This window comes from Pipistrellus kuhlii, unplaced genomic scaffold, assembly GCF_014108245.1.
Source record: "Pipistrellus kuhlii isolate mPipKuh1 unplaced genomic scaffold, mPipKuh1.p scaffold_m20_p_16, whole genome shotgun sequence".
In the NCBI taxonomy this organism is placed as follows: Eukaryota; Metazoa; Chordata; class Mammalia; order Chiroptera; family Vespertilionidae; genus Pipistrellus; species Pipistrellus kuhlii.
In genome coordinates this window covers 18,439,825-18,452,321 of record NW_023425471.1, presented here as the reverse complement: position 1 = coordinate 18,452,321, position 12,497 = coordinate 18,439,825, and the positions used below count along the sequence as shown (strand labels likewise).

Sequence of the window (12,497 nt, the reverse complement as noted above, 5' to 3'; positions counted from 1 at the left end):
CTAATCATGGAGAACAGCAATAATTTAATAAGGTATTTGATGGATTAGAAGTCTTTGGTGAACTTTGAAAGGGTAGTCTCACAAATTGATGGAAACAAAACAAAAAAGTAAATCATATTTTCTGTTCTGGCCAAACTAGGGTAACAGGGATCAGATTTATGCCCTGGAATACCTGAAAAAAAGGGAAGAAAATGAGATACAATTTTGAAAGACACTGGACATCAAGAAGCAGAGACTGATCCCTCACAGATAGGAAATAAATGAGGTGAGTCCTATGATTGCTCCACATTCCTTGAGTTTCTAGGCCATAGTTCAGGGAGGCAGAAACCAGGCAAAGACCAGCAGCCTTGCTATGTAGAGGAGATGGAGCTAAGACACTGTAGAGAACAAGGTGGGTAGAGTTCGCAAGACAGACAACTAGAGAGGAAAATGAGAGAAAGAGAGGGAATTCCAGAATCTTGCATCCCACACGAGTGACTCGGGGTATTATTGATCAGCTCCTGTGTGGATATATTATTAGAAGCCAGGAAAGAAACCACAGAAAAGGATTTTTGATAACTGATACTCACACAGGGCCTGCAATAGCGACCTTTACTGTCAGCCAGACTAAAAAAGCTCTAGATGCATAGGCATTGAATAATTTACCTGGAAGGGTCTTGCTGCAGTAGTGAGGAACAGTTAACCATACAACATGATTAACATTATTTGGCCATGTACTATCACAGGGAACTGCTCTGTTTATTTCAATCAAATCTTAAAAAGGACCCCAAAGAATCAAACTCTTTCTGAGCAACATAACAGCATTCAAAAAAGGCAAATACTATTTGTAAAAAGAGAAAAGTGATGGTGAACAATACAGGGTTTTAAATAAAGACAGAATCAGTAGTAGGAACACTGATCTACCCTTTGCTTTACTGTGGCTCTGTTTTTCTGATTATTGTTGAAAATGTTACCTTTAAAGATAATGGGTCTTGATTTCTGAGGGGTTTTTGGATGCCACCTTAAGTTTCAGACCCAATGCCTCACTCACCTCACCCATATTTAGGCAAATATAACACCTGAGGACTGTGAGTACATAAGAAAAATCACACTTCTCAGAACTCCCTCCTATCAATTCCTAGCTATAATTTACTCAAGAGAAATCAAAGTATGTACATGAAGATGTGAACACGTGAAATATTAATTGCCCCTTGATTTCCAAACAGCCTCAATCCAGAATCACTCCAAAAGTCCAACAAAAGAAGAATGGGTAGCTAAAGTGTGGTGTATCCATACAAGGAAACAGTTCTCTACCACAAACAAGAATGCCGCCTGGAGGCCCATCCCAGGACAGTGCACGCTGTGCAGGGGCGCGTGCTGACCCGCCACGGGGAAGAGTAAGAATGCACCGAACCTGGCAATGGTCTCCTAGCAACTGGGCGGCTGGGACAACAAACCACTGAGGCCCCTGGTGGCCCTGGGCCAAGAGCGCCATGGCGAGCAGTCAGTGGTCCTTACCGGAGCCCCACAAGGGGTGGCAGTTGAAGTCGGACCTGAGGAAGAAGTCTCTCTTGGAGTCAAGGCTGATCAAGCGGTGGGTGTCAGGGCCCAAGCTGGCCAATGGGCTCCTAGGGCCAAAGCTCAGCAAGAAGTGGCTGCTAGGGCGGGCGCCGCTGGAACCCGTGGCCCTGGGCATGAAATATAAGCCCTTGCACAAGGACAGGAACAAGTTGCCTTCCTGCTCTTTCTCCAGGAACAAGGACATGCTTGGGAAGTGCCCCACCTCCATGGACAGCCGGCTGTGGGTATTTGTGAAGGAGGGGGTGGACGACTTCAGAACGGGCTGTCCATCTCCTGAAGATATGATCACTCGTGGTCCTCGGGAGGGCTTTCTCCCCATGGTTGCTCATAGGATTCCCCGCCCTCCTCCCAAAAAGATTCAGAGGAAGCCGCCCAAGGGAGCGGACCTGTGTTCCAAGCTCACACCAGCCCAGCGAGCACGGAAGGCCTTTGTAGAGAACATTGAAGCCAACATGAACAAGAATATCTTGGCGGACTGCCTGAATCTGGCTGAAGATCTCCCTCCAGACCTTCTCCTCAAGGTGCTGCAAGTGCTAGATCCTGACAGGGAGCTGGAGGACACATGGGCTCATTGTGAGGGCACCAAGGAAAGAAAGAAGACCTCCACACACCTGTTTGAAAAACATCCTGAGGAGGTCAACCTGGAAGCTCCCCAGGCAGTGAACCTGGAATCTCCCAAGGCAATCAAACTGGACCCTCCTGAGGCATTCAACGTAAAATCTCCCTGGAAATTCAACCTGGAACATATAGAGGCAGACAACCAGGAATCTCCCGAGGAAGTCAACCTGGAACCTGAGGAAAAAGACCAAGTGAAAACAGCCAAAGAGTGTCTCCAGTCTTATTTATTTAGTTTGTTTCCTGAGCAAGAGACAAAAGAATCATGCAAAAGGGTCATCCTCAAACTTCCTATTTTCCAATACACAAGAAAAATAGTTCATGAATTCTACAAATGGATTGATGATACTTTTGGAGACATAGGCGTTGATGAAGAGGACATCATGAAAAAGTTTGAAATTGATTTTGAGGGCCCACTCACCCATACTACAGTCAATGTAAAGAAAGTAAGCCAGCTTCCTTTGAATTTAAGGCTCAGCAAACAGCTAGATGGTCTAAAGCAGAGAAAATTCACCCTGCAGGAAGATAACTGGGAAAGGAAACTCCAAAAACCACCTAACCCTTATAAACCCAAATGGGAGAAGATAAGGTATGGAGCATGGTACCTGAACCCCAAACTCTGGAAAAAGGTGGTCATTGAAGAGCCGTTGCCAGGTCCTACAGACATCCTTGACAAGGATGATTGGAGCAATAGAAGACATCTTGAACCAGACATTATTGATGAACTTTATGGACCAATTGCCTTCAAAGATTTCATTATAAGCAAGGGCTACACGATGCCACTTGTGATTGAAAAGATGTTTTTAAGGAAAGGATGGAAATATGATTCTGTGAAGACTCCTATTCAACGAGTAATGAAACTTCTTTCCAAACCCAAAGAGGAGGATTCAGAGAATGAAGAGGATTAGAAAATGTTCTAATTACTACTCACTTGGCTGGTGTCTCTCTCATTTTAACATCAGTCAGAATTCACCAAGAGTGCCTCACTTGTTATGGACAACTTTGATTCCACAATATCTGTAAATTTAATAGCTAGTGTTAATAAAAATTTCTAAATGAGCTTCTGCTTGGATTCATCAATGTTTTATATATTTAACCAACTATGAAGTGAATATTTACATATACTTCTCTTGGTTTTTATTGCATTAGGAATATTATATTTTATTTATTTTTTTAAAATATGTTTTATTGATTTTTTACAGAGAGGAAGGGAAAGAGAGTGATAGAGAGTTAGAAACATCAATGAGAGAGAAACATTGATCAGCTGCCTCCTGCACACCCGCAATGGGGATGATCCTCAACCAAGGTATATGCCCTTGACCAGAATCAAACTTGGGACCTCTCAGTCTGCAGGGAGATGCTCTATCCACTGAGCCAAACCAGTTTCAGATATATTTTTATTTTAATTATTCATTAAAAATAACCATAAATAAAATTATTACTTAAAAAGGATCTTGTTGCCCAGCCAATGTGGCTCAGTGGTTGAGTGTTGACCTATGAACCAGGAGGTTATGGTTTGATTCCAGGTCAGCACACATGTTTGGGTTTCAGCCTCGATCCCCAATCGGGGGGGGGGGGCATTCAGGAAGTAGCTGACAAATGATTTTCTCTCATCAATGATGTTTCTCTCTTCCTCTCCCTTTCTGAAAATCAGTAAAAATATATTTATAAAAATTTTTGACAGCTATAATGTGGGATGAATATAAAAATAATTGTGTAGAATGAAAGAACTGTATCACACCAATAATATTTAATTTATAATGCATTATGACAATTATTTTGTTAAGCACAACTTGTAACCCATAGCCAAAGTATCGATAGTTTTATGCATTGTTTGTGAATTGTCCATGGCTACCTTTGCATTACAACATGAGAATTTAGAAATTGTCACAGAGATCATATGGCCTGCAAGCCTAAAGTATTTCCTATCTGAATTATTTCAGTAAAATTTACTGCCCCCCTAATCTAGAAGAAAAATATATTCATACATATATTAAGTCAATGATGCCACACTTTTGTTGAAGGAAAGATAATACATGCTAACGATGGAATAGACTAAAGTAAAATACTTTTAAAAATAACTATTTAATTAGACCTTTTTGAACCTTTTTCAAATCTGCCTATTAATTTCAATAATATTAGGGTCAAAAATGCTTGAGGCAAATCATCATACCTTATAGTTTGTACATGTCATGACTTGTCATGCAGGGATTCCCCATGATTCCAAAAACTGGGTGTTAAATGTGAGTTAGGACAGCCGGAACAGACTAACTTTCTTCCCCACTGTTATCACTAGTTAATTCAATTGGCTGTCCACAATGTTGGGTTGGCCAGGAAATGTGTTTTGTATGTCCATAACATTTTTAATGTTTTTAATTGAATGTCTTTATATGGGGGTTGCACTGTCTCCTTTATCACCATCCTCGTCGTGTCTTGATAAGCCTTTAACCCATTATACACAGTTAAATGACCTCCCTTGCCCACATGGGTATTTTTGTTTGTAACCTTTGAATTAGAAGCTTATGCCCTGACCAGAAATCAAAAGGTGACCTCCTGGTTCACGGATTGACACTCAAGCACTGAGCAGTGCCATCTGGGCTGAAAGTGCATTTCCATATCCTGTATCACAGTTACAGAACACCAGGGAGCTTCAAGTGCTAAAAATCTCCTGTGCAAAGTAGATGTGTGAATAAAACTACCCAGCACTACCAAATATGCTCTCATTTCTATTCAAGTGCAAATAAGCTTTGTATGCCATGAATATCAACTTAAAATTCACTCTAAATGTAAAATGAGAAATCAAGCAACTTCTTTAGATTTAAAAAATAACAACTAAATCTGTCTGTGATGTGAACGGACAATTTATAGCTAGAAAGATTTGTAGTGCACTTCTGCTTGCCTTCATAAAGGAAGTCACATGTAAATGGAACTATAGGTATATAGTATTTCATCTTTATAGGACAGGACAGTTATATGTTTATTTGCAAATTTTCTATTTTAAATGAAGTCTGTCAGTGAATATTGTGAGCCTGAAGAATCAGATATTTTCAATGTTTATTTTTAATAAGTAAAGGTCTAGAATGTTCCTCTAACCCAGACTTTCTCATCATAATTAAGCCTATGTCACCATTGTATCTTATTTCTGCATTGGTTTTGAAACTAGTCTTTCTTCTCTTTAATATATTTTTCAAAAATGCAAACCTGATCCAATTCACAAGCTTGCTAAATATCCAGGCTAATCAATAACATATCTGTTTACATAGGCACATATCCCACACTCATACTGCCATACAAACATGCTCTTAAATTCCAGACTCCAGTCCATATGTGCTTTCACACCTCTATATCTTTGTTAAGTCTTCACTCAGGCCACTGTAATCCTGATTCAATGCTTTCTCTTCCAGAGCCAATTTTATTATTGGTTTTATCAACACCTTGTTTTTAAGCAACTGAAGGTCACATGGCATGAGCTACATCAAGGAAATAAGTTCGACTTAGTTTGAAACCAGGGAACCTTGAAAGATAGAAAATCCTTGTTCAATAGGTGCTAGTTTTCTATATTTCAGCAAACCTGTATGACTGATGTAAGATAGTGAAAGCTTGCATTTTATAGAGGCCTTTTCAGGACCTGCTATTTAACTTGAACTGATAAAACTAAGAATGTGATAGGAGTTTTCCTAGAAAATAGTGGCGGAATAGGCTGATGTGTTCTGAGCCTTGTCCCAGAGCAGATAGAACTAGCAAATAAATCTAATAACATCCACCCCGAATTGGCTAAATAGACACAGCTGGTGAGACAATTCACAGCCAAGAAGGGCAGAGGATGCCTGGAGAATGGTAAAATCAGGGATCTGGTCTGGAGAGAACTGAGAGACCTCTGATCCCAGAGAGTCAGAAGAAAGCCACAAGGCACCAAGGCCGTGTCCCTTGGGCCAGGTGCAGTGTCTGACTGTGGAAAGGAGGTCCACAGTACTGCTGGTGGCAGGAGATTCTAGATCTAAGTCCACAACCATGAGAAACTGAGCCAAGAGGGGGCAGCCTGGATAGCTGCCCAAGCCACACCATGTTGGGGTAAGAGGGGCTAGCAGTGGCAGAGCTCTTTCCCCTTTTTTTGGTCTTTGCTTTTATTCCCTAAACCTAGTTCATAGGAGCTTTCAAATACAAACACTCATCCATGCCTGAGGTGCAGGTAGGGGTTCAGACTTGTGGATTCTGGGGAGAATCTGGAGAGAGGAGAGGGTTAGGGAGAGGTGACCGCAAATCTGGTGCTGAGTCATACCTGATGTGCCAGACCTAGGCAGCCACTTTCTCCTGAAGAGATAGCCACTCCCTGCAGTCTCTAGGCAACCAATACAACTACACCCTGACTACACCCTGACTGGTACAAAGGATACAAAAAAATAAACCTGAATACACTGGGCTAAAGAGAGGCCATTCAGTCCCAGCAACAGAAAACTGAGAAGTGGCATACTGTTGATCTTAAACCAGCTCTCATGGGGAAATAAAGCTCTGCACAAAGGAACCACACTTCACTATTTCATTTTTATTTATTTTTATTATTATTTTGTTACCTCTTTTTTTCTATTTTCCTTTTTTATTTGTTTCTTTGTTTTTTATTTTTTTTCACATTATTTTTTCATCATTTAAATTTTAATTTTTTATATTATCCTATTTTTAATTATTTTTTAATTATTTGTTTTTTTTCTCTTTCTCTTTCTCTTTCTTCTTATCCACTCATCCTCTTTCTATTTCCTCTATACTGAACTGAGGTCCTCCCCATATTAATCCAATTCTTTAACCTTACTTTCTGTATATAAGCTCAGCCTCTATAGACTCTGCACCCACCTTCTTTACCGAATATTTGGTGTTTGTATCTATTTGGTTTACCTGTTCGTTCTAATTTTTTCCTTTTTTCTTCTTTTTCTTTTCTCTCATACCATTTTTTTTTCTCTCTTTAATATTATTTGTTGTCTCTTTTAGCTCCCCTAATTCTCTTTTTCCTGGTGATCACTTATATTGGGGTTATTGGTATTCTCTCCTTAATATCATTTGTTGTCTCTTTTATCTCCCCTAATTCTCTTTTTTATGGTGATCACTTATATTAGGGTTATTGGTATTCTGAGTGCATTCATGTTTTGTACCCTTTGTGTCATGTCTGTTGAGCTGCATTTTGTCCCGTTTGGCCAATGTGGTAGAGAGTGACCCACATAACCAGACACCTAAAGAGGAGACTCCATCCACAAATGGCAAAATAACACTCCAGACCCAGTTACAGAGGCATGTAAAAGGTGACAGTGGGGGAGTGAAAGAGGAATGTGTGATCATGTGGTGTGTGTGTGTCTGTGTGTGTGTGACAGTGTTAGATCCCACAGGATCTCTGGTGGCAGGCTGACCATGCTTGCCTAACCAGGCAGCCTCTGCTACCTTTGCAAACAGTCCAGAAGCAGCTAGCACTTCCATAGAGGCTGTGCCTTTTTGAAGGGGAGAGCTGCTGTGACTGGGAGCACAGCCTTATCTCCATCCAGGGTGACTTCAGACAACACAATAGACTCTACAGCCACCCCTGTCAGGGGTCTGCTGCCTTGGCTATGGTCCCATGGACACTGATACTCCAGCCACCGCAGCCATGGGCTCCTGTGAGTTTTGAAGCATGCTCTCCTCCAGCCAGCCAACAATTTAGCCCAGGGTATTGCAATTACTCAAGCAATAGCTGTACAAGCAGTCTGCCCCTGTCTGAGGAGCAGGAGCCCTGCAAGCAACCTACCCCCATATAAGGAGCAGCAGCCATGTGTGGTCCACCTCTATCTGAGCAGCATCAGCCACACACAGCCCATCCCTGTCTGAGGAGCAGGAGCCACATGCAGCCTGCTCCCATCTGAGGAGCAGTAGCAGGAGAAACTTGCCCCTGTCTGAGGAGCCGCAGCCACAGCGGGAACCTATTCCCATCTGAGGATCAACAGCCAAGTGAGCAGTCTGCCCTCACCATTTTGAGGAGTCACCACTGCTGTGGGAAGCCATGCGAGCAGTGCACACCCTAGGAGCTGCTACCACCCAAGTAGCCACTGTTTCCAGAGGAGCAGACCCTGCATGATTCAACACCTAGATCCTTTGGTGAGGATAAAATGGGGAGACAAAAAAAGAAAATAATAAAATAAAAGGAAAGAAAAGGAGAAATCACAAGAAAAGCAGCTATGTGAAATGAAGGCATGCAATATGTCAGAAAATAATTCAGATTAAGGGTCATATAGTTCATATACCACATGGATAAAAAAAATTAACAACTTATATAAAAATCAAGTGGAAATAAAGAGTGATATACTTAAAAACAAAAACAATGGAAAGAGTCAATAGTAGACTAGGAGAAGAGGAAGACAAGATTAGTGAATTAGAAGATAGGGCTTCAAAACACACCCAAACTGAGCTGTACTTGGAGGAAAGAAAATTAAAAGATAGGAGGAGAACCTAAGAGAGCTTTAGGACAACATGAAATGAAGCAACATACTAGGAATAGGGGTGCCATAATGAAAAGAAAAGCTGCAAGGGTTAGAGTACTTATTTTAAGAAATAATGTCAGAGAACTTCCCTGATTTGAAGAAGAAAAAGGCATACAAGTACAGAGAGTTCCAAACAAGATGAATGCAAAAAGAACCACATGAAGACACATCATAATTATGATGGCAAATGTTCACGATAAAGAAAGAATCTCAAATGCTGCAAGAGAGTGACAGAAAGTAACATACAAGAGATCTCCCATTAAATTATCAAATGATTTATCAACAGAAACACACTAGGCCAGAAAGGAATAAAAGGGATTTTACAAAGTGATGCAAAACAAGGAACTGAATCCAAGAACACTCTATCCATTTAAGCGATCGTTCAACATTAAAGGGGAATTATGGAGCTTCATAGACAAAAAAAAAAAAAAAAAAAAAAAAAAAAAGGCTAAGGGAGTTTACCACTACCAAGCCAGCAATGCAAGAAATGTTAAAGGAATTGGTGTATAAAGGAATAAAAAGGGAAAAAGGAAACACAGGCACACAAAAAGTAAAAATGGCTACAAACAAGTACCTATCAATAATAACTTTAAAATAAACAGACTAAATACTCCAATTAAAAGGCATTGAGTGGCTAAATGGATAAAAAAATCATGGCCCATACATACGGTCTCTACAAGAGACCTACCTCAGAACAAAGAACTCACACAGACTGAAAGTGAAATGATAGAAAAATACCTTTCAGGCAAATGGAAATGAGAAAAAATCTGGGTATCAATACTTATATCTGACAAAATAAACTTCAAAGTGACAGCTATAACAAGAGATAAGTAAGGCCACTTCATAATGCTAAAGTGATACAACAAGAGGCTATAACCATGTTAACATATGTGCACCCAATGCAGGAACACCCAAATACATGGGAAAAAAAACAAAACTTCTGGAAGATATCAAGGGATAGATCAACAATAATACAGTCATAGTAGGTGACTTTAATACCCTACTGACATCACTGGGTAAATCTTCTAGACAAATGATCAGCAAAGAAACAAATAATCAGCAAAGAAAAAGCAAACCTATATGATTCGCTAGATCAAATGGATGTAATTGACATCATCAGAACATTTTGTGCAAAGCCATGGAATATACATTCTTCTCAAGTGCACATGTGCCATTTTCAAAGATAGACCACATACTGGGTAACAGGCAAAGACCCTCCATATTCAAGAAGATTGAAATCAAATCAAGCATCTTCTCAGACCACAATGCCATAATATTACAAATAAACTACAATAAAAACAATCCAAAAAAGTCAAACACTTGGCAGGTGAATAGCATACTATTAAACAATGATTGGGTTACCAAAGAGATCAAAAAAGAAATTTAAAACATCCTTGAAAAGGATGACAATGAAAACACAACAATCCAAAATCTATGGGACACAACGAAAGCAATCCTGAGAATGAAGTTTTAGCTCTACAAGCAAATCTAAAAAAACAACAACAACAAAAAAAAAACACCAACAATGATATGAAAAATCAATGAAACCAAGAGGTGGTACTTTGAAAAGATAAATAATATTGATAAAGCTCTAGGCAGGCTCTCCAATAAGCAAAGAGAGAAGACTCCCACCCCCCCAAAAAAAAAAAAATCAGAAATGAAAGAGGTAAAATAACAACATAACAAACCCCACAGAAAAACAAAAAATTGTAAAAAAAAAAAAAAAAAAAATTACTATGCACAACTCTATTCCAATAAACAAGACAACCTAGAGGAAATGAACATATACCTAGAAAAACACTACCTTCCAAAACTCAATTAGGAAGAACCTAAAAATCTCAATAGGTTGATTACTATGGAGGAAATTGAGCCAGTCATAAAAAAGCTACCAGGAAGCAAAAGATTGGGCATAGGTAGCTTCACAGGGGATTTTATCAAATATTAAAAGAAGAATTAAAGCCTATTTTCTTTAGACTATTGCAAAATATTTAAAAGAAAGGGACACTTCCAAGTTCATTCTATGAAGCCAGCATTACACTAATATGAAAATCAGATTAAGACAACACAATGAAAGAGAATTATAGGCCAATGGCCTCATGAACACAGTGCCAAAATGCTCAATAAAATTCTAGCAAAACCAATCTAGCATGACATAGGAAAGATCATACACCATGACCAAGTAGGATTAATCCCAGGGATACAAGGATGATATAATATCCACAAATCAATAAACATGATTTATTACATTAAAAAAATTGAGAGATACAAATCACATAGTCATATCAATTGACATAGAAAAAACATTTGACAAAATCCAAAACCCTTTCTTGAAAAAAAACTCTCAGGAAAGTGAGAATAGAGGGATCATACCTCAAAATAATAAAAGCCATATATGACAAACCCACAGCTAACATCATTCTCAATGGGAAAAATCTAAAATAATTTCACCTAAGAACAGGAACAAGACAGGGATGCCCACTTTCACCACTCCTGCTCAAAATCATACTGGAAGTGCTAGCCTTATCCATTAGACAATAAGTAGAAATAAAATGCATCCAAATTTGTAAAGAAGTAAAACTGTCCTTATTCTCAGATGACATGATACTGTACATAGAAAATCCTAAAGACTCCATCATAAAACTATTAAACTTAATAAATGAATTCAGCAAGGTAGCAGGATACAAAAGTAAAGGCCAGATCTATGCCATTTTTATACACCGATTGTGAACTTACAAAAAGACAGATTAAACAAACAATCCCATTTATAATGCAAGAAAATAATTAAGATACTTAGGAATAAACTTAACTAAGGAGGTAAAAAACCTGTACTCAAAAAACTACGGTATATTGAAAAATCAGATAGAGGAAGACATAAACAGATGAAATAACATGCCTTGTTCCATGATTGGTAGAATTAACATTAAAATGTCCATACTACCCAAAGCAATCTATAATTCAATGTAATCCCTATTGAAATACTAACTGCATATTTCACAGACCTAGAACTAACCCTTCAAAAATTCATATGGAATGAAAAAAGACTCCAAATTGCTGCAACAATCCTGAGAAAGAACAAAGTAAGAGGGGTCTCAATACCAGATATCAAGCTGTATTACAAAGCCACTATTTGCAAAACTGCCTAGTACTGGCACAAGAACAGACATATAGACCAATGGACTAGAATAGAGAACCCAGAATTCAACCCAAACCACTATTCTCAATATATTACAAAGGAGGCAAGAGCATAGAATGGAGACAAGACAGTCTCTTCAATAAATGGTGTTGGGAAAACTGGACAGATACATGCAAAAAATAAATAAATAAATAAAACTAAACCACCAACTTATACCATAAACAAAAATAAACTCAAAATGGATAAAGGCCTTAAACATAAGGTGGGAAATAATAAAAATATTAGTGGAATCCACAGGCAGGAAAATATCAGACATATGCCAAAGCAATATCTTCACCAAAACCTTCACTAGGGTTTCACATGTGCACTTGAGAAGATATTTGCTCCTAAAAGAGAAAATAAACAAATAGGACTACATCAAATAAAAAACTTCTGCACAACAAAAAAAAAAAACCATCAACAAAACAATAAAACCCACCGTATGGGAGAACATATTTGCCAATGTTTTCTCCAATAAGGGTTTAATCTCCAACATTTATAGGAACTCATACAACTTAACAAAAGAAAGATAAATAGTCCAATAAAAAAATTGGAAAAGGTCCTAAATAGATACTTTTTGAAAGAGGACATACAGAAGGCTAAGAGACATATGAAAGCATGCTCACAGTCACTAATAATCTGAGAGATTCAAATCA

The 12,497-nt window shown here is 38.7% G+C and overlaps 1 protein-coding gene across 1 annotated transcript; it reads left to right on the top strand.

Annotated features, from left to right (window-relative positions):
- The first annotated feature begins 1,472 nt into the window (after positions 1 to 1,472).
- LOC118720193 (protein FAM47A) lies at positions 1,473 to 3,083 on the top strand. Its single transcript, XM_036440105.1, has one exon. It carries the CDS (start codon positions 1,473 to 1,475, stop codon positions 3,081 to 3,083), a length of 1,611 nt encoding a protein of 536 aa, XP_036295998.1.
- Positions 3,084 to 12,497: the final 9,414 nt, after the last annotated feature.